The 27,249-nt window shown below is 30.2% G+C and overlaps 3 protein-coding genes across 4 annotated transcripts; all 3 read left to right on the forward strand.

Moving 5' to 3' along the window:
* The first annotated feature begins 7,516 nt into the window (after positions 1-7,516).
* Positions 7,517-10,055, forward strand: LOC137825963 (L-type lectin-domain containing receptor kinase IV.1-like). The gene has a single exon (XM_068631783.1). The coding sequence runs from the start codon at positions 7,823-7,825 to the stop codon at positions 9,827-9,829; it is 2,007 nt and encodes a 668-aa protein (XP_068487884.1). The 5' UTR covers positions 7,517-7,822; the 3' UTR covers positions 9,830-10,055.
* Positions 10,056-13,220: 3,165 nt separating this feature from the next.
* Positions 13,221-16,184, forward strand: LOC137826877 (triacylglycerol lipase 2-like). 2 transcript variants are annotated; one of them, XR_011083603.1, is made up of 6 exons: positions 13,221-13,677; positions 13,791-13,845; positions 14,276-14,417; positions 14,685-14,842; positions 14,942-14,982; positions 15,975-16,184. XR_011083603.1 is itself a non-coding variant. In XM_068633032.1 (6 exons), exons 2-6 carry the CDS (start codon positions 13,823-13,825, stop codon positions 15,976-15,978), a joined length of 348 nt encoding a protein of 115 aa, XP_068489133.1. In that variant the 5' UTR covers positions 13,222-13,677; positions 13,791-13,822; the 3' UTR covers positions 15,979-16,184. The 2 variants fall into 2 exon arrangements, 1 of the variants encoding a protein (XP_068489133.1); XM_068633032.1 differs by having other exon boundaries at positions 13,222-13,677; positions 14,705-14,842.
* An 8,839-nt stretch (positions 16,185-25,023) lies between these two features.
* Positions 25,024-25,992, forward strand: LOC137823383 (light-harvesting complex-like protein OHP1, chloroplastic). Its single transcript, XM_068628489.1, has 3 exons — positions 25,024-25,303; positions 25,441-25,563; positions 25,768-25,992. The coding sequence occupies exons 1-3, from the start codon at positions 25,145-25,147 to the stop codon at positions 25,834-25,836; spliced, it is 351 nt and encodes a 116-aa protein (XP_068484590.1). The 5' UTR covers positions 25,024-25,144; the 3' UTR covers positions 25,837-25,992.
* Positions 25,993-27,249: the final 1,257 nt, after the last annotated feature.

The following is a 27,249-nucleotide window of genomic DNA, read 5'->3' on the forward strand; positions in this document are numbered from 1 at the left end:
TCATTGATATTCGTGGTAGTAGATGCTATGACACATATAAATTATACTTAATTTGATGGAATTGTTGATAGGGAACTTTTTTTCGATATCACACCTTAAAAGTTATTTTTTTATTTCATCAAGACATTAATAAATTGATTATTTTTAGATAATAGTAGATAAAAAGAACACTTGTAAGGATAAATGGTTTTTCAAACCAAAGTTTTAATTTAATTATGTATTTATTTTTTTTGTATATATTAAATTAATTAAATTAAAATAAATTTTTGTTGTATAAATTAATATATTTTTTATGTATAAATTAAATTAAATTTTTGTTGTATAAATTGAATTAAATTTTTGTTGTATAAATGAAATGAATATTTTTTTTGTATAAATTAACTTAATATTTTTTGTGTAAATTTTTTTTATATAATTAAATTAATTTTATGTTGTATAAATTAAATTAATTTTGTATAAATTAAATTAAATTTTTGTTGTATAAATCAAATGAATATTTTTTTTTGTATAAATTGAATTATTTTTTTATATAAATTTTTTTTTCTATGAATTAAATTAAATTGTTTCATATTAATTAAAGAAATTTTTTGTTCTAAAGATTAAATGAATTTATTTTATACATTGAATTAATTTATTTGTTGTATAAATTTAAAATAATTTTTTAAAGTTTTAATTTTAGTTTTTAATTAAATTAAGTTTTATAAAGGCTATGCGTCGCCACATCCGACACATAGTCTACCTATTTCCCCCAAATAACAAAACCTAAATTTTTCATTTTCCCTCCCTTTTACACTCTACCTCCACTGCCCACTGCACTCCATTGCCCCCTGCACTCCACCGATGTTATTGCTTTGTTGCTCTAGTGCTCTCTATTGATTTGTGTTAGTCTATAAATGTTGTTGTGTGAATGTAATGACACATTTGACTTAACTAAAGTTAAATTTTTAATGTGTTAGTCATTATGATGAGATTAAAATTCTAAAATTTCTGAGCAAGTTAATGGACATATTTCTGAACTTTTTAAATATGGAATATTAATATGGACTTTTATTAATGTTGTTCTGGAATGAGAATGAAATTAAATTTTGAGTTTAATAATTGATAAAATATGGTTGAAAATTAACATAGAGAGATATAATTTGGAGAATTAATTAATAAAGGGATATGGAGCACTCATTCTACCTACATAGAGAGATATAACATATTTTTGCTCTCATTATTTCAAACGTGTCAACTTGTTGTCAAATAGAAGTTTGAGAAATGATCCTCAAACATTTGTAAACGAGGAAGACCCGTACACATTATTGGTTTTGAATAATGTGGACGCCCAAGTGGTTCTAGCAAGGACTATTGGTTCAGTGATAAAGAACATAGTTCTGCCCATGTTCATATCCTCATCAATTTCGATGAGGTCAAACCATTTCCTGAGTAAGTTTAATTGTACATAATTTGAATTAAATTATTGTAGGTTGTGGAATTCGCTAACTAATTCCGATCAATGTTTAAAGATTTTCTTACAAGTGTACTCAATCAATAACGAAGATGCTTCGACAATCATACATGCTAATTTTTCCGAAGGGTTCAAGAGCTACGTAAGTGTAACCTAAACCCATACGTGCTTCTTATTAAATCACAATTTCATAAATAAGTGTAATTTTTTCTTATCACTGAAACACAGGTTCTTGATGAAAGGAATGTAATCAACCAAAACTTGAAGGGACTTTCTTGGGGACCTAATTCAAATACAACATCATGGAACATTTACTTTGTTAATGGATATAAATTTCATACAAAGGCATGGGTTGATGGTAAGAAAACAACAAATAGTGGGTTGCATGTTAAAGGTGTCACTGGCGGAGGAGAAGATGATTTTTACAGTACAATTCATCGTATATATGAATTGGAGTATGTTGCTATCAATAAGAAGATCCCACTTTTCTACTATGAATTGTTTGATCCTACAATTAATGTTGGGACTAGATTTCATTCATAATATAATCTAGTGGAAATCAAGTTAAGTGGAAGATATGAGCCTTATGATCCATTCATTCTTCCACAGAAGGTCAAACAAGTTTATTATGTCACTTATCCAAACATATGTAAAAACCTTCATGGATGGTGCGTTCCAATTAAAACAAAACCTCGAGGACATGTGCAAGATGACAACATGAACGATGAATTGCCATATCAAGCTGATGAGACGTCTAATGTGTTACCAGTTACAAGAATTGAACATTTACAATGTTTAGCTGACACATCTAATGTTGAAGTAGTTGATGACAATGATGATATTGAAGCACATAATGATGACGATGATGAAGATGTTGACTTCTTAAATGAAGATTATTCGAAACATCACATAGACAATGACGATAATGAAGATGTTGACCTCTTAAATGAAGATTATTCGGAACATAACATAGAAAATGACGATTCAAATTTTGATAACAATGATGACTAACATATATTACTTTTAATAAATTTGCCGATAATTTTTTTTTTAATAAATTATAAACAAACATATCATCATTACATAATTATACTAATATTATGAACGGATAATTTTTTCAGGAAAAATGGTTTGGACTAGAGGGAGGGATGGTAAAATTGTTAGGCATGGGCAACTGAGACGTAGAGTTTCTACATCAATGCACGATAAGCTAGCTATCGACTTAGGAAGCATCCCTTATTTTGGTATTTACCACCTCTAATCCTGGTAGTCCATATATTTCATCCCATTCCTCAACACCGTCTTCTAGCCCGACATCTTCCATCCCCTTGTCCTTTGGGCATGAAGAATTTTGGTATGCTTATCCACACCCCACTATATCACCTCATCACACACATATTTCATCATCTTCACACCCTCCTAGTATTCCAATACCACCAGGGCCATCACTGTCTGTTCCGACTTACCATCAGAGTGTCCCTGCACCACTCCACCAGACTTGGAGTTTTCCACTCCAACCTACCCCTGCTACATTTCTACAACCCACCCGTGGTACATTTGTGCAGACAACTCCTCATCTCATCGTCCACAACGCATCTAATCCCTCTGTCCCGGCTACTATTGGCTTTGTGCAAGGCCTCTCTGACCATGTTGACCATGGTGTCGCTGCTGCTTTAGAGCACGACCTCCCCCCTAAGGAGGTCCAGTGTGACCCTACTAGTAGGGTCATCATCCGACTTCTTGGTAGAGGGTAAGTCATCCTAAATTTATATTTAATTTTATCTTCATATTACAATGTCTATAATTTGATTTGTTTGTATTGTAGTTGGACGCCAAATCATTTTGCTAGTGAGGCCATTGGACATTGCACTCAGTCTCAATTTAGAGGTCCATATCATCATTATGATGTCATGCCTGAGGAGGAAAAACTGAAGTGGTGGACTGACTTTCAGGTAATTTTAATTTTTAATTACAATTTCATATAGATCAACCAAAATGGGAAAACTGAAATGAACTATTTTATTGTTTTTAACAGAGTGGAGTCACTTGGGCACCTCAGGAAGAGTGGAAGATTAAAAAGGTCTATGAGTCTAAAGTCAGAAAACGACTTTGTGACATCTTGACCAAAGCCAGGGCAAAGGGTGTCTGACCTATTTGGATTGGCAAACAAGCATGGGCTAAACTTCTGAACTACTGGGATTCACAATAGTTCAAAGATAAATCAACTCAGAATAAAGTCAACAGGGCTTCAGCTCGTGGTGGAGCACTGCACTCCAAAGGTCGAAAATCACATACAGATATTGCAGTAACCTTGGTAAGTACTTGTTATAGCCTTACATGAAATTCATTTTACATTTGCAACCTATACTGCTTCTAATTGTACAACATTATTAGGAATGTCAATATGGTCGTCCTCTAGAACCTGATGAACTATTTATGGCCACCCACACAAACAAGGGTGATTGAGTTAATACTTGTGCTCGTGAAACTTATGTAAGTTATTCCTTTAACTTTATTTTATATTTATATTTTATTTTCCTAACATTTTCATCTCCTAATGACCTATGTAGGAAAACTATCACGAGCGCTTGAGGGCCCTTCAAGTAAATAGTTCTCAAGACTCTAGCACTGATGTCCATCAACTTGATCCCACAACAAAGTTTCAAATTTGGAAGGAAGTTGTTGGAGGAAATACTACAGGTCGAGTGTATGGTACAATAAACTTGGATGCTAACTTCCGCCAAAGAGTCTCTTCCCTCACTCAACCCTCTGCTTCTGGCACTTCACAATCTGATCATGTGATTGAAAATCAAATGCTTCGTGTTGAACTTAGTATGTGGGTCAAAAGTATGCACACTTGGATGATGAAATTAAGGTTATAAAGGAAAAGCTTATCTCAATGAAACGTGACAAAAATGCTTCCACTAGCACAACTCAATTTGACCACGAGTATGATCCAGAGCAGGATGACCAGTCTGTCTTTTAAAGTGCATCCCAAACTGTAAGTTTAATTATTTCACATATTTATTATATACTAAGTATTTTAATTATTTACATTTATTTATTCATAATGTTTGTATTTTTTTTTACAGGTTTTCACGTATCATATCACTATAGGATCCATTTTATATTTTCATTCACATATTCTTTAATGTAATTGAATTATCTAACATTTTAAGTTTTTGTAGTACAATCTTAATTGTAAGTATTCATATCCACTTTGAATATTTGCATGGATCACATTATCTAAATGACTTTGTTTAACTATTTGAATTATTTTTGTATTGTGAATGTGGTGTGAATGATAACAATTTGTTATGTTGAATTCTAAATTTGATTTGGTTCGTATTTGTTGTCTTACAGGGTAAAATGGTTAGACAAAAAAATAAATGATTTTTTTCTACCATTTATAAGTCGGCCAAGCCCACACAAACTTTTATTTTTTTATATTAATTAATGTATGTGTCGGCTTTTGCGTGGGCCTAACCCATGCAAAGTCAGATGCCATTTTTTTTTTTATTTTCCAGTTCGTCGGCCAAACCAACGCACAAACGATTTTATAAATTTGCATCGATTTGGCCCACACATAAATCGCTGCAATTGCATCCCTTTTACGTCGGCTTGGCCAACAAAAGTTACGTTCATTTTTCATCGACTTGACCCATCCAATATGCGTCATATTTGCTGACCAACAAAAATGTTCATTTGCTTCTGTGGTTTTTTCGTGGAATTATTGACCCACATAAATGTGACGCTTATGCGTTGGTTTTTCCCTATTTTCGTGGGTTTTTGACCCATGAAGCATCATGTTTTTCTTGTAGTGACTATATAGTTCTCCGAATATTTTGTATATTGTTTTTTTATTTTAAAATTTAGAATATTTAGGATGGTGATAGTAATAACGGTAAATGAATAAAATTTTTATAATTAGAAATAGTTTTGGTTAAATATATAATTAATTATGTTAAAAGTGACATTCTTGTAAGTTTTCTATTTACCGTTATTATCAAGCAAGATCTAAAAATATGTTTAAATTTTAGAAGAATCTAAAAAATACATTAAGATTTTAAAGAAATAAATATAACACGAATTTTTTTAAAGAAAATATTTAATATTTTATAAGTTTACAGGCACTTTACCCAATAATTAGGTGATGGACACTTGGAATATTGAAGATGCACATAGTTCAAATGCTGGTAACAAAAAAAAATGCATTGTAAAGTAATTATTTTTAAACATTTTAAAGACGTAATATATGTTTAGTTTCTGTGAAATAACGGGTTTTAATTTAGTCTTTATAGTTTTCATTTTTATTTATCTCTAAAAGATTTGAAATAAGGAATTTTAGTCATTAAAAAGTGTGAATTTTTAGTTTCAGTTTCTATGAAAAAAAAATTATTACTCCAAAATTTCAAATCACTATTTTCAATATCCTAATATTTATTTTAAGATAGATAAACTATTTTGTTTTATGAATTTTAAGAGTCGTTTTAGTCATCTATCATAAAATTAGTTTGTGTAGTTAGAGTGATATATATCCTTAATTTTCAATATTTAGTTTGTGGTATTTTTATGTTTGTGTTATTATCTTCAGTGATATTAATGGGGAAAAAACTTTGTTATATATTATGTCATTTAAAGAAGAAGTGATTCATTTAAAATAAAATATTTATAGTTCAGTAAATATTTGTTCTCCTACGAAACACACTCACATTTTTTCGTATAATAGGGAGATGAGTTTCATTAATAAAATATTGGTAACACATTATTAAACTATTTAAAATAGTGCATTAGAGAAAATATACATTAATCGATTAGGATAGTAGAAATATTGTAAAAAAAATAACAATTCAACAAATAATGTAATTATATGTGAATAATGCATATTTAATTTTTTTTCTGTAAAAAGTTATATTTTAATGTTTAATGGATATTCTTGTTGTTGTTATTTATAAGATCTAATTACTTAATTCATCAATATTAAGAAATTTTATTGATCTAATTGACAGTAATAAATGTGTCCTAAATTTATATTGTTTCTCAAAGTTACCCTCACCATTAACATTACCCTCTTTTATTAATGTTTGACAATAAAATATAATAGATACTTTAATTTAAGCAGTGAGAGAGGGAAAAAAGAGGGGAAAAGGTATTAAAAGATGGAAAATTTGAATGAAAAAGAAAGCATGGAAAATACATCAAACACAATCCAAAGCTAACAAAGAAACACAATTGATAAATTATAGTTTTAATACAATTTACTTTTTGTTCATGCATAGATAAAGTTGCAATAAAAATGTTTAATGAGGAATGAAACTCTAGACGTATTAAATCAGAGTGGAAAATACAACTAAACTTATAAATCAGAGAGATAAAGTGTTTCTTTATCCACTATTTTCAATATAAAAGATGTAGTTTAAATGTTTGATGAAATGTTTTGGTTTCTGTTCAGGACAAGGCACATGCGAGGCTATAAAAGACAAACTTTAAATTTTTGACAGTGTAGTTAATGATAAAATTTCAAATTTTCTTTCAATGGAACAAGTTCACTCTCTCATAAATTGTTTCCTTATCCTTGTGAAAATGAAGTATCAAACATTTGAAATTTAAGCGCCATGAAAGTGAGAACCAACTTTATTTAATTCACAAGATGCTTATGAAGCAAGAATTAAACAGGCTTTATTCTTGTTTCTTTTCTTTTTTTTTCTCTTTTTCTCTTTATCTTTTCCACCATTCTTTTGTCACTTTTTTCCTGCCAAATACAAAACAGGTACACCATACAGGGGTCCCTACTCACCTCTTTGTCATGTAGTACTTGACTCTAGTCACAAACTTCGATATAAGGAACTTTCCATAAACACAATTTCTCATTTTCCCCTTAATTACCAGAATATCGATTATTAAGGTAATTTAGTAAAAGAACATTAACTAATCACATAGGGAATGTTACGTGGCAAATATTGAATTGTTCCAGTGTCCTAATCAGTAATGAAGAAGTTGTTTTGTCCGTGATGTTGATGCACCAAATGGTAATAACTATGTTTGTGACATAAATAGTAGAGACCTGAAATTTTATAAAATGAAAGAGTGAATAGAGAAAGTGAAAGCGATGTATCTAATTTTTTGCATTGTTGGTAATCTTTAACTTTTGCATTCACAAATCTTGAATGGTGTGGTCACTTCCTCGTTTAACACCTAGAGACGCAATTCTGAGGACGTTCGTTTTCTTTGCAGTGAAAGTGCCAGGATCTTTCCTTGTAGAGCACAATTGAAAGTTCAAATGTGTGGTACACGTTTTGGGCGGTCGAAAAAACATAGAAACAAGCAACAAATTTAGCCTTGGCTAAACAAATTTGGGAAACATAGAAAACCATGTTTCTCAAGCTTGTAGCGGTGGTGTTTGTGCTGGCAACGACAGTGGCTAGTGAAGATGCCGTCAGTTTCACCTATAACGGGTTCCAGTCATCATCCCATTTGTATCTTGATGGCGGCGCTGAGTTCACCTCCTATGGCATGCTTAAACTCACCAACCACACCAGGCAACAAAAGGGTCATGCTTTCTTCCCTAGTCCAATAGTTTTCAAGAACACCACAAATGGAAGTGTATCTTCTTTCTCCACCACGTTTGTGTTTGCCATAAGTTCTGAGTATCCGAATTTGAGTGGTCATGGAATTGTTTTTGTGATTTCTCCAACAAAAGGGCTTCCAAATTCTCTGCCAAGCCAGTACCTAGGCCTTTTTGATGACACCAACAATGGCAACTCCGGCAACCATGTTTTTGGGGTGGAGCTTGATACTATTCTGAATACTGAATTTGATGATATTAATGACAACCATGTCGGAATTGATGTCAACGGATTGAAGTCGGTTAAATCAGTTGCTGCAGGATATTACAGTGTCGGGGGGTTTAAGAATTTGAGTCTCATCAGTGGCTCCCCAATGCAGTTATGGGTGGAATATGATGGCCCAAAGAAGCAGATTGATGTTACTTTAGCTCCAATTAACATTGGCAAACCAGAAAGCCCCTTGTTATCTTTGAGCAAAGATCTTTCTCCAATTCTTAACAATAGCATGTATGTTGGATTCTCATCCTCAACTGGGTCAATTCAAAGTTATCATTATATTTTGGGTTGGAGCTTTAAGGTGAATGGGCAGGCTCAACAACTTGCCATCTCTGAACTCCCCAAGCTACCTAGACGAGGCAGTAAAGAAGAGTCGAAGGTTCTTATTGTTGGGTTGCCTCTTATATCACTCTGTTTGCTTATCATGGTGGCTCTTGCCGTGGTTCATGTCATCAAAAGGAAGAAGTTTAAGGAGCTCCTTGAAGATTGGGAGCAAGACTATGGTCCTCATAGGTTCAAGTACAAAGATCTTAGCCTGGCAACAAAGGGGTTCAGGGAGAGGGAGCTATTGGGAAGTGGTGGATTTGGTAGGGTCTACAAAGGTGTGATGCCAATTTCAAAAATTGAGGTTGCAGTGAAGAAGGTGTCCCATGAATCAAGACAAGGGATGAGAGAATTTGTGGCAGAAATTGTTAGCATTGGCCGTCTTAGGCACAGGAATTTGGTTCCCCTTCTGGGGTATTGCAGGCGCAAAGGAGAGTTGCTATTGGTCTATGACTACATGCCAAATGGAAGCCTTGACAAGTATCTCTATAACAAACCAAGAGTGACCCTAAATTGGAGCCAGAGATTTAGAATCACCAAAGGGGTTGCTTCAGGTCTGCTTTATCTACATGAGGAATGGGAGCAAGTTGTGGTCCACAGAGACATTAAGGCTAGTAATGTGCTACTTGATTCCGAATTGAATGGTAGATTAGGGGACTTTGGTCTTTCAAGGTTGTATGAGCATGGAACTGACCCTCACACTACTCATGTGGTTGGAACACTTGGGTATCTAGCACCAGAGCACACTAGAACAGGTAAGGCCACTACAAACTCTGATGTGTTTGCTTTTGGTGCATTTATGCTAGAGGTTGTTTGTGGAAGAAGGCCAATAGAGCAAGTGGGGGGGTCTGGGAGTGAAATTCTGGTTGATTGGGTGTATAATTGTTGGAAAAGAGGTGAGATTGTTGAGGTAAGGGATCCAAACTTGGGCACAAATTATAAGGCAGAGGAGGTGGAGTTGGTGTTGAAACTAGCTTTGTTGTGCTCACATTCAGATCCTTTGGCTAGGCCAAGCATGCGCCAAGTTGTGCAGTACTTGGAGAGAGATGTGCCTCTGCCAGACCTGTCTTTGCTTAGCTTATCTCCCACTGGCTTAACATTTGGTCTGCATGAAGACTTTCAGGATTGTCCAATGTCTTATCCTTCATCCATGGATAGGCCAATCTCCCATACTTCTTCAATTGCTGAATCACTTCTCTCTGGGGGGCGTTGATTTTACAAAAAACACACATCAAATGTGCATGCCTCATTCCTCCATTGTATTTCATTTCATTGCATTCTTAATATTTGTTATTTCATTTTGTATTATATTCTAAAGAGAGATGAGTTATCATACATCTATAGTTTGGGTTATGCACTGTTTTTCTTAACATTGCCTTCCACACACGATATCAATAGAAATGTAACACATCAATGTCATCTTGCATTTGGCATGTTAAGTGAGTGTTCTTTAGATCCTATTTTGAATTCAAACCTTAAGTACTTAATTGTTCAACTATCAGTTTGATAAATCACACAAAATAACTCAATACTATTTAAATCAATCAAATTCATACTAAACTTAAGCTTCGATTGAACACAACCTTATGGTGATTTTTCAAGTTTTAAGAGGAGAGATAAAAAAAATGTTACGAATTTATTTGCTTTTATCTTAACAAAAATTACTTTTATTTTTAAAAAAAAATTATTGATATTTTCTAATATAAAAAATCGTTTAGAAGTACTTACGCCCCGAGTTTTTTTTCCATACTTTTATGTACGTTTTATGTACGAGACTATCTCAATTTCTTAATAAATTTTAGTTAATATTAAAGGACATATTTAATTCACATTCCAAAAGACTTTTTTTTAAAGAAACAAGTCGTGTAAATTTCAAAATATTTGTTCAGAATTTAATAATTTTCTAAAGATTTTTAAAAATGTTTTAGAATTAGGATTTTGTAATTTGAATTTTAAATAATTTATAAAATATGAAATTATGATATTTTATAAGAAATTATAAATTGAAAAAAATTTATTGATTTATGTAAGGATCTAGAAATTTACCCTAGAGTAGAAGTGATAAATTTTAAATGACACCTAAATATTTTATTATTAAAATGAAAAGAACATATAAATAGAAAACTTAATTATTCAGGTTTCATTTCAAAAGAATCACCATTTCTCTAGAAGTTCCTTTTTCTTTTCCTCTTCCTTCCCTCTAAGATTCTAACCTCCTCATTCATCAGTTTGACGATCAGAGTCTGCCATTAGACTCTTGGCAGCGAGATCTTGATAGAGTAACTTCAATTTTTACTCTTTTCTTTGAGTCAAATTTTGAACTTGTAGGTTTGTCTCAATCTAAGCTTATGCATGTGCCTCTTTAAGTTATAGCATTAGTCTTTGTTAGATCAGAGTTCTAGTGTTATAGTTCAATTTTTTATTAGGACTTTGTGGTGCAGATTAAGATACTCTTAAAGCTTTTGGTAGGTTTGGAGCTCTTCATGAGCATCTACTCAAGTAAAGGTAAGGGAAGCTAGTTTAAATTTTCAAAAGAACCCTAGGCTAGAAGATCTGGATGTGGAGGTGACGTGGTCACCAGCTCAAAATTTTGTTTACAGGGTTTCTTGTTTTGAGTTGATTGGAAATTGATTGAAATTGAAATGTGAAATGATAGATATAGTAGATGTTGTAGAATGTATTTGAATAGTTTGTAGAATCAAGTTAAATGAAATGTTTGATGAGAATTGGTTGTTGATTTTAAATAATTTTGATTTAGAAATCATATATATGTATAGATTGACATAATAGCTTAATGAATCAATGAGAGTGCTTGTATAATTTTGAGTAGGAAGTGTCAATGTAATGTGTAGATTTTATAAAATTATAAATTGAATGAAATGTTGATTTAGAATCTAACAGGTGTATCTGTTTATGCAAAAAAATTCTGCATATCTCACTCAGGCTAGATAGTTCTAGCTCAAGTTAGAATAAAAATGAAATTTTGGGTGCTCTCATGTTGATTCTATCTCAAGCTAGCAAATTCTAGCTCAAGCTAAACTCTTAAAAAAACTTTTTTTTTTGCTTTAAAAAGGTTGGTTTATTTATTTTTGTATAGTTTTACTTATAAATTATGTAAACTTTTATTTCATGTATATTTAATTTAAAATCTCTTTAATTAGACATTTATATGATTAGTAAATGAATTATTGTTATTTTGAAAATTCTAAACATTGGTATGACTTGATTGTTTGATGTTGGATATTGTGAGATTTAGAATGTGAATTTTAATCAAGACATAGTATTTTCAAGAAAGAAAATACCGTGTTAAGATTGTTAGGATGTGCATTAACTAGGGATTTGTCTAGAAAGAGATATTCTGACTCTCTTGAGATAATGGAATCATATAGATAAAGTTATTCAGGTGGTGAGAGTTGAAGGAGGTTCATATGAATGAGTAAGTTGTTTGAAAGATAACTAAATTAACCTGTTATATGAATTAACCCTGTCATACTAGGAGAGATGATATTGAGATTTATTTATGCGCATAGGTGTGTGGATTTCACATTGAGATAGTATGATAGGTGCAGATCTTTGAGTCTGAGTCAATGCACGAGTCTTCCGGAAGTAGAGTCAAGTATCTATGTGTTGTGAGTCAGTAGAAGTATGACATATGAAAGATGAATTTTAATAGACACTTGATGGTTTGCGAAATTGTATGAGACTTATTGAATTATGTTTATTAATTTGAAATTGAAATGATATAGAATTTTTTTATAGTTAGCTTACCCTGTTATTTGTTTGTGTTTGTTTCTTTATCTGTGATGATCATGATCATGGGAACATATGAGATTGCAGGTAATAGAGCTCTTCAGTGAGTAGCTGGAGGATGTAATAACTTTAATTTGAATGCTTTGTTTGTTTCAAAACTTTTGATGTATATATTAAAATCCCTATGAAAAGGAATATTTTTTAGATACAATTATGAGATAGTTGTATATATTCATATGTTAAGTAGATAATGTTTGTTTTACTTTTATTTTATTATATATGGGTAAAATTATGGATGTTACAATCTACACGAACTCAAAGAATTTCATGAATTTTAAAAAATTATAAATATTTTATATAAATTTGAAGCTAAATGCATATTTAAAGTTTTGTTTTGCAGTATCCATCTATTCACTACAAGAAAATGTGTTGATAGTAACTAATTTAAAAACAAAAAATAATAGTTTCTATAGAAACTAATTTAAATACTATTTTATAAACTAAAAATTATTGGTTACTAAAAAGGTATCTATTATTAATAAAAATTATAATATAATTAGATACTATAATTTTGGTAGCTAATAATAAAAAAAATAAAAAATTTAAAGACCATTTTTATAGTCTCTGGTTAAGATGTAATTAGAAACCAACTTTTTAAGTCACCTTAGAAACTAATTTTTAGTTTATAAAAATAATAAAATTAGAAACTAATTTTTTAATTTCTAATAATCATATAATTAGTTACTTAAATTTTTAGTCACTATTATTTAAATTTAGACACCAATTTTAAATTTAGATACTAATTTTGAAGTAATTTATTTTATTTATTTCTTTGTCTGACTCATTTTTTCCTTACTTTGTTTTTTCTTTCTTAAACCCTAAATTCCTTTCCCTCCTCGTACCGCACCACCGCACTGCACCCCCGCACTGCACATCGCACCTCATCTTCCTCTCTATCTACCGCTACCACTCTGGTGGCGCCATCACAGTTTCCGCAGACTCTGGCTGGGCTCCGGGCACGGTTGGAGGAGGAATCACCGTCGTTGTTGGACTTCATCTCGCTGAGGTCAGAGATCGCGTATTTGATAGAGGTCGAGACGAAGAAGAAACTGCTTCCGAAGTCAAAATGGATGAAGGAGGTCGTTCCCGACAGCGAGAAGTAAGTGCATATCAAGAAGAAGCTCCGCGAATTGAAGTTTCACATTGTTTGCGAGGAGGCTCGATGCCCTAAATTGGACGAGTGCTAGTCCGGCGGTGAGACCGACACTACTACAACAACTATCATGATTCTCGGTGACACTTGTACTCAAGGTTGTATGTTATAATCCAATTGTTTCACCTTCTTTTTTGTCTTTAATTATATGTTTATTTGGTGATTGGAATATTATAATTATATTGTAAAAATAATTGTTATATTTTCGTAGAACTTGACTGGAGTTAAAGGTCGATAAGATCTATGAGGCTGCTGAGAAGATTGTGGTAAGATATCATAGCATATGAAATTTAAGTTTTCCAATATACTATTTTAGCTTTTCATAATTTGACATTTCCTGCAATGCAGAGTTTTGGATATATTAGTGGAAGTGACTTATATTTTAAAGTACATAATCTTGTTCTTGGTGAGTCATTATAATTACACAAAATCTTATTCTTGGTGAGTCACTTTTAAGATGATTTAACAGCTATTGTTTGTTTGAGCATGTAAAACTTTTTTATAGCTAAATCTGGAACAACAAAAAGCTAACATTTTAATGCAAAATAGTCTTCAGTATTTGAACTTTAAAAAAAAAAACTAAATGTTTGTGTTGATCAAAATTCTTTGACAACCTGAAGGCCTCTTCTTAGAATAAGGTGACAGGGGGGATCCACATTGTTGATTTTGGCAATTAATGTGATGTTCTGGTTGCAGGATAGCATACACATGGTTATTACTACCTTCAAAGCAGTCTCTTGCGTTTCTTTTGGCGGATAATGGGTTTGATGTTTGGGTTGTTAACACACGTGGAACCAAATATAGCAGACAGCATACAACTTTACTACCTAATAGCTTGGTTAGTTTTGTTTACTAAAATGTTAATGCATTTCTATGGTCAACAATTTTGTTTGGTTCTATTGATTATATCAAATTTATTCTTTAAGATTATTGATTGGAACTGGTCATGCGATGAACTAGTTGCATATGATCTTCCAGTCACATTCAAGTGTGTGCATGATCTAACTGGACAAAAACTACACTATGTTGGTCACGCACAAGTGAATTTCACATTCTACGCTTCCCATTCTTGTTTTTGACTTCTTCAATGTGATGCTCACTGCAGAGTGCTGAATTCCTTTGTAGGGAACTTTGATTGCATTGGCTGCTTTTTCCCAAGACCAATTATTTAACATATTGAGATCAACTTCCTTGCTTAGCCCCATTGCTTATCAGATGACTTCACCCCTAGCTAAAAATGCAGCTGAAAACATCATTTCTGAGGTATTAGTTATAAAAATGCTTTGATTGTTTGCCAAAAGAAAAAATTCCTTTTAAAATTCAAAAGATTAACACTGAAAATCTGTGTTTTCCTCTTTACAGACGCCATACCATTTTGGAATCTTTGAATTTAATATGAGAGGGTAAGTAAATCATTATCTATATCATTCATTGCCATTCATTTCTTTGCTTTGTGGCTAGTAATAAGAAGGCTCCAATGTTGCTTCCTCATAGTTCAAACTTTAATGTTGTAAGAAAGTACTAACATTTCTCAAGAAAAAGATATAACAATATAGTTTTACAATAACTTTCTTGTCCTTATAATATTACTGACATAATATAACAAAAATTAAAGATGATAATATTGATAAAGTACATAAAAGCAAAATCATGAGAGAGATGCACAGAAAAAATAATAGGAATAGAAGAATTGAAGAAGTAAATAGAAAAATGTCAAATTAGAAGAAGTGAATAAAAGAATAATGATAAGGCTACGGGGCTCCTAAGTTAGGAGTGTTTACAGTGCAATCCAATCTATGTTTATAATTAACTAACTAAATTATTTTTTTTTCTTGTCCCATTACCCTATGTTTATCGAATGGAATAAACAAATAAAAAGAATAAAGTGTAGCCTCTTTCTTTGTTTTTTATCTTTTTTATTCCTTGAATGTACTACTTACAGTTAAAATTTCTTAAAAAGTTTGAAATCATGAATGAATACCATTAAACAAGATGTGTGACTCAAAATTTTGTGATTTACAACATTTTTCTACCAGTAACGAAAAATGTGTTCAGAATTGTTTTAGAAAATGTGTTGCTTACCTTTTACGTAGAAATAATATTATCTGGAAATGGGAGATACTTTATTATCTTCAACTCAACTCTAGTATTGCTTTTAGGCTTCTGGTAAGTGAGTATTAAATTTTAATCTTTAGTTTGTCTTCCACTTGATTTGGTTTTGAAATGTTAACATTAATGGTTTAATGCTATTGTGTATTGGAGTATGTTGAAGATCCTTGGTTTTAGTTTTATTCTTAAGTACACTCTTTAGCACTATTATGTGGGCTACTTTTTATATGAACAATCTTTAAAATTTCAATCTTGCTAATAAATTTTATTTTACATTTTTTTACAGGTAGATGATTATTGTTATAGGTAGCATCAAAAGCTCTCAGGAGTGGCTCTTCTTGGAATAAAGTTCACACAAAAAATTATAGATAAAACTTTTTACTTAATTGTTGACTTTGTAGGGTTTGATTGACCAATAATTGTTGTTTTCTTTTACTTATTGTCTTTTCTAAAATTATATAAAAGAAGAAAAGTATAAAGTTTTTCTATTGCTGTTTTTTTTTCTCCACCTGATAGTAATTTGTGATATTGTTTTGTCCATGATATCTTGTGACACATCTAAGCTATTTTGATTTCCATTTAAATGACCTATTAATTGAAGAATATTAATTCTTTTCAATAACTCACTTATTATTATATTTGTCTATTTCTAATAAGCAGTAGTTAGTGGCATTAAGCATAAGGCTATAAATAAATATAAAATATAAAAGACTTGATTTGATGAATTTTATAAATTTATTTTAAAATTAGTGAACTTAAATATATAAATAAATATAAAATATTAAAGAGTAAGTAGGTAAATAAAATAATATTTTATAATAAATTAAATTATTTAGAGACCAATATAGTGACCATTTTTTTGGTATTTATATATTTGGTTACTAAATGAGTTTCTATATATTTTGGTCACTAAATTGGTTTCAATGAAATTGGTTGTTAATTTGGTTTCTATATAATTGGTCACTAAATTAGTTTCTATATATTTGGTCACTAAATTGGTTTTTATTTAAAGGTAACTAAATTGGTTTCTAAATTAGAATCTAAATTGGTATCTAAAATTAGCGACCATGATTTTAGCCACTTAAGACTATTAGTTTTTAAATTAGTTTCTAATTAAGTTAGTGACTAATTTTATCATTTTAGAAATCAAAAATTTAGTTTCTAAAAACAGTTTTTCTTGTAGTAAATTATATATATCCAATGTTATTTATTTTATAATACTAAAAGTGTAACTCACATAAATAAGAAGAAAGTTAAATTGTATTTTTAAAGATTTTTAAAATATTTTCACAAAAGTGATAGGATATCTTTTGTATATTGAATAAGAGAAGAATCAAACTGAGAGTATGATATGTCTCAAATGATGAGAAAAAAACAAGACTGTACGTTAGCTTAAAATTTTGTTTATATAAACTGAAAACACAATCCCAAATTAAGGTAAAATAATAAAAAAAATGTTGATGAAGATAGAAGAATAACATAAAAAGATGTTTTTCTCTAATAATTATGGAAAGACCCATATTCATGTTAACTATCTTTTCAAACTTTTTTTATATGTATCAGGTCGCACATAACTAGTTATAAAGTAGAACAAGGCTAATTCTTAAAGTAATGATTGTAATTCTATAAGTAAATTACATTTTGTATTTTGAGAAGACATCTAAGAAAATGACGAATACAATTAAGATTGAGAAATTCATAGGGAAGAACAACTTTAATATGTCGAGAATAAGATGAGGATTTTTTTGAAAGAACCATCAAGACACCACTTTTTTGGAAAGACATCATACTTGGAAAAATCAATTTTGGAAGATCAAGAAAAGAAAGCTCACTCATTGATTCTTTTGTTGCTTGCACGTGAGGTTCTTTATGATGTCTTAGAAGAGCAAACTATTGGTTGGTTATGATTGAAGTTGGAGAATCTATTTATGACATAGAGTCTTTGTTACTAAGTTGCTAAAGAAACAATAGTTTGGTGTTCATATGAGGAAGTGGATGTTTCTCAAAGATCATTTTGATGAAATGAATGAGATTCTAATAAAGTTGAGTGAATATGAACATGGAGATGAAGGAATATATCTTGATATCATTTTGTTGACAAGTCACCTCATTGCTAAAGAATTTTGTAAATTCTTGAGTGCTGGAAGAAAGTGCATCATGTTGAAGGAGATGAGGCCTACCTCTATGCTACAAAGCTTAAACACAAAACATATAGGAAAGATGACAAAGTTGGAGCCTCTCAACTAAGTGTGTTCGCTACTTCCAATGGTAAGAAGAAGTTTAGGAAGATGGATAAAGTCGATCCCGTAGACATTTGCAACTACCACAAAAGCACTGAGTTATAAGAAAAAGTGAGACAAAAATTCTTTTGTTGCTACTATTAAGGATGATTCATCATCCATGGCTAAATTGGTGTTGGTTGTAGCAAAGCAACTAGGTTATTCTAAGTAGTGGGCTTTGGACCTTGGTTGCTCTTTTCATATGTATATGAGCTAAGATTGATTCATGATATATGGTAATTATGTTCTAATGGGAAATTATGCACATTGCAAGATCATTAGCATTGGGTTCATCTAGATCTGGATGCCTGTTAGAATAATAAAGACATTTTCCAATGCTTGTCATGTTCTTGGACTAAAGAAGAGCCTGATTTCAATGGGTGTATTGGATGTTAGAGGTTTTTTCATTTAGTGTTGAAGGTGGAGTGATGTGTATAACAAGGAAGAAGTTTGTGGTAATGTAGGGGAATAAGAAAGGTAACATATACAACCAATAGGGTTTAGGGTCCACTATGGCAAGTTTAACTTGGTATGTCCAAGAAGTCTTCGTGGTATCTTCGGCTAGCCCATATGAGTGTGTGGAAGATGGAAACGTTGTGCAGGAAGGGATTACTTGATAACCATAAGATGAATGCTCTAAAGTTTTGTGAGCATTATATCTATGCCAAGTAACAAAGACATTTGTTTTTTAAGATAATGCACACACTGAAAGCCTCATTAACTACATTTATTTAGACTATTATAGTCCTTTGAGAGTTCTTGTAGGCTATGCAGTAAGAGTTAAAGGATTAACAATCTGGCCACCATTAAAACAAAAGGTAATTCTAATAAGGGATGTGATGTTTGATGAAACATCCTTGCTAAATCTTAAATCTAAAGAGAGATCATTGATATGTGTCATATTTAAGTAATATTTCATATTAAAAGACAAGCACTTATGGATATTTATTGATAAAATAACTATAATTTAATCCCTAATTTATGAATTTAAACTTTTTTACATATTTTGTGATTATAATATGAATAAGAACGATGTATTCCCAAATTTGTGTTAATTTCAGGATTCTAGGGAAAAATGGAGATGAAAGGGCTAAAGGATAATAAACAAGATGAAAAGGAAAAGTTGTAACTCTCAAAACTCGCCCAAGCCAGATCACTCAAGAGGAACTCGCCCAAGCAAGTCCAATCTCGCCCAAGTGAGATCACTTTAGAGAAGTTGGGCCTTTTCTCATCCAACTCACCCAAGCCAGTTGTAGCTCGCCTAAGCAAGAAGTCACTTAGCCCAAGCCCAACTAGGTTAAATATGAGGCGTGATGCATAACCCAGGACATCATTGGGAGAATAGTGTTAGAATATATGGCCTTAAACAAGAAGGGGGGTGAATTGTTTATGAAAGATTTTCACAATCAAATAAAAAACTGTTTAAGTTGATTATCAGAAAATCAACCGGTTGTTTATATCAGCAGAGTTAAAAACAACTTAAAAGCATAAATTAAATGAGTTCATAGTAAGAGAAAAGCACACAAGTAATTTATATTGGTTCACTCTTATCTCAAGAACTACATCCAATCCCTAGAAACCACTGAGTATTTACTATGCAATCAAAATCCATAATACAAACACACCACTAAAGAAGTGACCTTGAACACCTCAAGTCACACACTTTCTTTGGCACACAAACACCACAGAAATCAAAACACCCTCTGATTTTGCACTTACACACTAGTATTCAGAAATACAAGAGATACAAAAAGGATTACATCTGATGTAGATCAAATCAAAAGATTACATCAATCCTATTCCATTTCTTTGAGAAAACCCAAAAGCGTGAATGCAAATCTTGAAAACTCAAATCTGTTTTTACACTTTCACAAATGTCTCAAAATTGTTATCAAACTTTAAGAAAGTATAACATCCTCTTTTAAATACTCCAAAAAAAATTTAAAACATTTAAAGCAAGAGCCTATTCAGTTAGAAAACATTTAAAGTTGATTTGCAAACATAATAGAAATTATGTTATGGATTTTCAACAAACAATCGGTTGAATTCTCGAAACAACCAATTGAATTGGTTTGACAGCAAAGTCAACCCTGTCAAACAACTTCAAACCCTTTCAAACCCTTTTCAAAAACCTATTCCATTTCTTTGAGAAAACCCAAAAGCGTGAATGCAAATCTTGAAAACTCAAATATGTTTTTACACTTTCACAAATGTCTCAAAACTGTTATCAAACTTTAAGAGAGTATAACATCCTCTTTTAAATACTCCAAAATTTTGTTAAAACATTTAAAGCAAAAGCCTATTCAGTTAGAAAACATTTAAAGTTGATTTGCAAACATAACAGAAATTATGTTATGGATTTTCAACAAACAATCGGTTGAATTCTTGAAACAACCGATTGAATTGGTTTGACAGCAAAGTCAACCAAGTCAAACAACTTCAAACCCTTTTCAAAAACCTCTAAGTGTCAAACAACCGATTGAAAAGATAAAACAACTAGTTGTTTTTCCACTTCTTTATAAAACAATCTTTTTCAAAAAGGTTTTTTCCAAACTGTTTTAGATTCAAACAAAGAGTGGATTACACATTAATCTACCCAGATCCCACCCACACAAGCAGCAACTCCAGCCTTCCATCAAACACCATGGATTTGGAGACATCAAAGCTTCAAGATCATCCTTGATCAACAAAGGAGACAAAAAACCCTAGACGAGGTAGTCGTCAAGGAGAAACATCTTGGATCTTCTTTTCTTGCTTTCCATGCTTGTAATGACCAACATGAGTGGCTAATTCTACCCTTTGGGATTGAGAGTAATTTATTCAAACTCTTATGGATTGAGATGATATTTAAACATAATATTTAGTTCTTGATTGATTATTGGTATTGTTATTTTATTCTTATCGCTTGTTTTATCATGATTTTGATCCTTAGATTTAACTAAAAAATACTTTTAAGCATCTAACCTAAATGCTAATGCTTAACATATTTGAATGCTAGGAATAGATTTGAAATGTTAATTTTTATCAACATTTGTTCGTAACGATAAGGAGTTTTTATAAATATGTGAGAAATCGATATTTAGGAGACTATCTTAATAATTTCATATGTGGGGAATCGATATAAATGAATTTTATATGGGCATCAATATCAAGCAAAGATAGAATATTATTATGCTTTTCAAAATACAAAAGAGTGAGAATGATGAACCTCACTCCTAATTTTCCTAATTGAATCAAACAACTCATTACTTTGCTTTATCTACATTCTTGTAATCTCATACACAACAAACTTCCAACAAACTTTTATATATTGTTTTCTATTTAGTGAATATTATACTTGAGAATTCAATTGTTCCTTGTGGGTTTGATATTCGTCCTTAGGGACAAATTTATTACTTTTGACACGGTACACTTCCCGCAAAACAGTCACAGTAGCATAACCTTTTACACTTATTCATGATTAATGTGCATAGCATACATAGCATATAACCAGGTTAGAGTTGAAAGACTCTTTATGTCAGGAATTTGATGAAGAAAATAATTTTACCTCATGTCTCAAGAGATTTTTTATATTTGATTTTGAAGGGATCCTTTTGGTATATGAACAATTGCAGACATAGAGTAAACATATGAATATTTATTTTTTAAGTACAAAGTTTGTTTAATCTATGTGTAGTGTTTGATATGTAGTTGATATGAGTTGATTTTATAATTACACATATTTTTATAGATTTCATTTAAATTAGGAATTGAATTAACAATTATGGTGATGACTTAGTGAGTATTGTCACTGGACACAAGCTTAACCAAATGATTAAGTAAATGTAAAGGTTTTCTTCAAAGAGCAAAAGAAAAAGACTCACACAAGGAATAATTGGAAATGGGATTAAGCATTCAAAAATAGACTAGAATTGACAAAATTGGAAAACATGGAATAAGATAAGAGAAATGGAAGACTTAGATAGTTGTAGACATCCATGGAGGTAGAGGAATGGAGGAATTACACCACTTGGAGGAGGAGAGGTCCAAGATAAGTGATGAAGAGAATCGCCACTTGAAACATCTTTTCCAAGATAAGACTTAGAGAAAAATAGCCACTCAGAGATTCACTCAAGCAAAGTTTCTTTATTCAAAATATGTTGTGATTTACAATAGGGGGTGATTACCTGTTTATAGTGATAGGTGTCATGTGATTAAGGCATAGAGGGAAATTTGAAATTCAAAATAAGCTAGCTTAACTCTTAAAAATGTGCCATTAATTGTGGATCTAGAAAGGTTCATGCTTCTCACATTTAAGCATGTGCTTAATGAGGAAAGTGTGACTAGAGGATGTACATGGGAAACCTTCTAGATGTTAGGATTTCTCTATTGGCCAAGAACAAGCCCAATTTTTATGTTTTTTACAACCTCCTTTTTAAAAAGACTAAAATAAAGAATAGTTGGTATCCTAGCCCATGCTCTGGTGTTTTATTCTTGATGATCTTCTGAGGGATATTGGAGCCTTGTGTCCTAGCCTGAGATGCTTGACTTAGCCTTGAATAGTCTTTTTTGCTCTTGGTCATCTTCTTATAAAGTTGGGATAGATTAGATGGTGATGCTCCTTTACGTTTTCATATGTTCTTATGTCAAACTTTGATAAAAGACTACAATGTTGTATAGTTTATTAGACAAAATATTTGGGTATTACATTATCTATTATTTTTATAAAATCCGATGAAGTATGACAATGTTTTATACTTAACTGAATTTTAAGCATTAATTAAAATTCTTGATGTGTTGGACTTTTGTCTTAACAAATTATTTTTGGCAATTTTAATTTCCAAATTTTAACTATTTGTAATTTTGGTCTCTGAAATTTTTTAATGTAATTTTAATTCTTTAATTTTTAATTACCCGTAACTTCATTCAATTTTCAGCTCAAGTATCATTTTCTTTTAGTTACTTTGGACATTATGAAATTGCGAAAAAGCACATACTATATACTATGTGACTTTTTTAAAAGGATTGAAAAGGATAAAAGAGGTAAGTAGCTAATAAAAAATATAATGTAATAGTGATTTAATATAATTTTTAAATTAAAAATTGAAAAAAGTTATAAGTAATTAAAGATTAAGGGATCAAAATTGCGAAAAATGAATTTGATGACCAAAATTATAGGTAATTAAAAATTAAAGGACTAAAATAATGGGGGAGAAATTAGAAGAAAAAAAAACTAATTAAACCTTAAATTTAATGTTATGCATATACGTCAGTCCAACAGTAATATATTATCTGCTAAAAATATAATTTTAGTCCCTAAAAAATCTACCAATTTTGCATTTAGTTTTTAATAAATTGTTTCTTAACTTTGATCCTAAAAAATATTTATTTGTATTTCATTGTGAACTATTTTGAGTGATTTGTTAAATATTTTAATTTTTTTATTTCTAAATTTTTTATCATAACCATCGATATTTTTTATTTTACTTTATGAAGATATATCATGCCAATCTATGTAATGGAATAAAAATATCAAATATAAAATTAAAAAAATTAGAGACCAAAGTAAAGAAAAATTTATTAAAGAGAACATGTAAAATTTGTAAATTTGTTAGGGATAAAAAAATATTTAAGTCCATATTTTTTTTACAGTAAAAGATCCAATATATTAGTTTTTCTGACAAGAATTTCCCTAGTTTTATTGGTTAAAGAATAATCCCGCTCACAATAGTATAATTATATATTTATTTCATTAATAATAATAATAATAATAAGATATTTCTATTTAAATTCTTATAAATATTAAAACTAAAACAAATTCTGAAAATATGTTTTTATATAATTTTAGTATTCAAAGTTAACTAAATATTTATTGTGACTTTAATATTTGAACTTAATATTTCCTATCATATTTATACTTGAATTTATTATTCATATTCTCAAAGTCTATTTTTAATAAAATTAACACTAAAATGAAAATAAGGAGTTAACTTCTGAAAATAAAATAAAATAAGTAATTAGGTTCAATATTTTTTATCTGTAAAAAGTGAAAACACAATAAAAAGCTTACAATAAAATACGTATCGTATTTAAATCATCTAGACCCATAAACATGAATACCGAAGGTAATAATAAGTCATTATAAGTCGATAAACCTTATAATATATATATATATATATATATATGAGAGAGAATTTTCTTATGAAACTTTGTTTAATTCTTTCCTAGATTTATACTTTGATTATAATTTGAAGATACAAAGTCAAATAATTTTTGTTAAGGAAGAACTGATTTTTAAAAAAAACTTAATTATTTCTTTACTTCTTATATTAAGATTTAATAATCGATTCAATTTCAAGATTTGTAATATTATTTTAATTTTATTTAAAATGATTTAATGTGAATTTTATGTTATATTATTATCATTAAAATAAATTTATCACTATGGTACATTTATATTGTTATCACATTGAATTGTTAAAACAAAGTTAAAATTAAATTAAATTTAAAAAAAAAATAGAGGAGATTGAACTTTTTAAAATCTAAAAAATTAAATTAATTTTTAATATAAAAACTAAAAAAATTAATTAAAACTATACAAATAAAGTTATACCATCATCATTGATTATAATAAAAATAAATATGACCATGTAGCACAGATATGGATACAGACACTGACACGACACGGATACGGACACGAAAATACGTATAATCTCTAAAATGTAGGATACGGGGACACGAATCTATATATTATATAATTTTGAATGGTATAAATTAAAAATAAATATTTATGTGCAAAATATGTTTTATATTCTTTTGGGAGCAGGAAGATATTTTTCATGACTGGTTCAAAAGAATTTGTTCCTTATTTTTGTAATCATAATAAAAATTTATACAATAAATTTTAGTTTTTAAAAAAATTATTTTATTTATACTTTTAAAAATTATGTTAAAATCTTCAAAAATTCAACCAATACTTTTTGAATTAAACACTTCCGGATCCATTTAAAATAAATGTACGAGCCTTATAGATATAACCATTATAACTTACCCACGACACTTGGAGTTACACGTAGACACTTTCTCCCTCCCACTTGTTCCAATCTCAACCACACAAAAACAAGAGCAAATAAGAAAGGGAAAAAAAAAGTAGATAAGCCACAGAATCAAGCACTGGTTGTGATTGTGAACCATAGCCATGGCCACTTCATCAACAACTTTGCTGTCACCACTCATACCTGCAACCACCCCATCAATCAACTCTCCAAGCAAGCAATTTCTTTTGCTTCAAAATCGTTCTTTGAATCGATCCAAGAGGGTTTCCCTGGTTGTACACGCAGTCAAGCCCCCTGCTGGTGTAAAACTTCTTCTTTTGCTTCTTATGTCATTCTCATTTCTTTTTGCACTTTTGGTTTGTTCTTTTTTTTTTTTCTCACTTTGCTGATGTTGTTGGTGATTATGAAGCAATTGGGCATGTTTGTTTGCTTCTTTCAGGTGGAATTTCCGAAAGTTCAGCCGCAATTTCAGCCTCCTTTTCTTGGGTTCACTAGGACTGCAGAAATATGGAACTCTAGAGCTTGCATGATTGGAATCATTGGAGTTTTCGTTGTAGAGTTGGTGAGTACTGATTTTAGGTGTTCATTTTAAACTGCTATGCATTTCACTTTCTAGTATACCATAGGCCTTTTATGATTTTGAATTGATAAAAATGTGGTGGTAGAATGAAATGGGAATGGGTTTATTGTGAAATTTGATTTACCATTCTTTCTTTCAGCATGAGCATTGGTTCTGAGTTTGGTTATTGATTGTGTGATCTTGCAGATAATAAACAAGGGAATACTTCAGGTGATTGGGGTTGATGTTGGCAAAGGCCTTAACATTCCTCTCTGAACATTGCTAGTAAATGCTGTCATATATAAATCAACTTTAACTTTTTTTTAATGGTTTCATGAACAATTTTTCAAATTTCCATGTCATTTGAAAATCTTTGTAATCTTGTATTTTGGTACACAATCTTCCCTAATCCAAAATCAGTGTTGAGGTGAATTTCTGATGTTCTTGGTATACTTGATGTTCTTGGTATACTTGAGCAATGCCATTGATAGTGAATGCTGTGATTCTTGGTTTGGTAAATGGAACTCGAGACTGCACATGGCAAGCTATGAACTAAGTTATGATAAATATTTTGAGATATTGTGTTTGTGATCAATATTTTGTTTAATCATGATTTTATTCTAAGGTAAATCTATTTTTTAGTTTAGTCTTTTAAATTTAAAAAATAATCAAATTTTGTAAAATTATTTTGATGATATTTCAATCAAAGTTAGGCTAAGATACTCTTATTGAGGTCGATCTGATGACATTTTTATGGAAGCTGATCTAATGATATTTTGATTGCATTTGCATTATAGTGATCTATATTAGATCATAAGATTGAGACCTGGATTTTATAATATCTTTCTATTAAAGTATCTTGACATACTATAAAAAATAAGATTCAGGGTTATAAAGATTAATAGTTATTTTTCTGTCTTGAAATTTAAATCTACCAATAACTAAATAAAATATTAATAAAATGATGTGGATAATAGAACCTACCAAAATTAAATTAAGACTTCATAATATAACTCTTACAATGAAAATGTTCTTAAACAGGTAGCCCAAGTTCGATACCTTTTGTTGTGAATTAAACAACTATCCCTTCATCAATTACTTCGTCTTTGTTGAGAGTTCATATTTAACTACTTTTCTTTGTCCTTAATTTCATTTAGGACATTTTTCACTTATGTTTGCACATGTGAATGTGCTTGTATATCCATTAAATTCTCCATAATTACTAAACTTTAATCCAACTTCTTTTTAACTTGTTTATAAATTAAAATTAACTTATAAATAAGTTAATTTATCATATCAAGTTTAATAGTAATATCGAACATAAATTTTTTTTTTAAAAGAAATTACTTATCATATATTTTTTATAAATAAGTTCGTGTATAGTTAATTTAGGTTATGAAAATATAATTTTTTTCAATTTCTTTCTTATTTTTCTCTCCTAAAATTCTTTATAAAAAATTATCTAAATATATCCATAATGAAATATAATTATTTGATAAAAAGTCACAAGTTCATGTATGAGTAGATAATATTCCTTTTATATTTTAATTCTGTATAGACTTATACAAAGATAAGTAGATAATATTATTTTTTTTTAGATTTAACTATTTGATGATGAGAGGATAACAATATTATTTTTAGGCAAATAAAGTTGTGTTCACCAATCAATTCTTCTTTGAACATCAATTT

The sequence above is a fragment of the Phaseolus vulgaris genome, chromosome 8 (genome assembly GCF_000499845.2).
Source record: "Phaseolus vulgaris cultivar G19833 chromosome 8, P. vulgaris v2.0, whole genome shotgun sequence".
NCBI classification, from domain to species: Eukaryota; Viridiplantae; Streptophyta; class Magnoliopsida; order Fabales; family Fabaceae; genus Phaseolus; species Phaseolus vulgaris.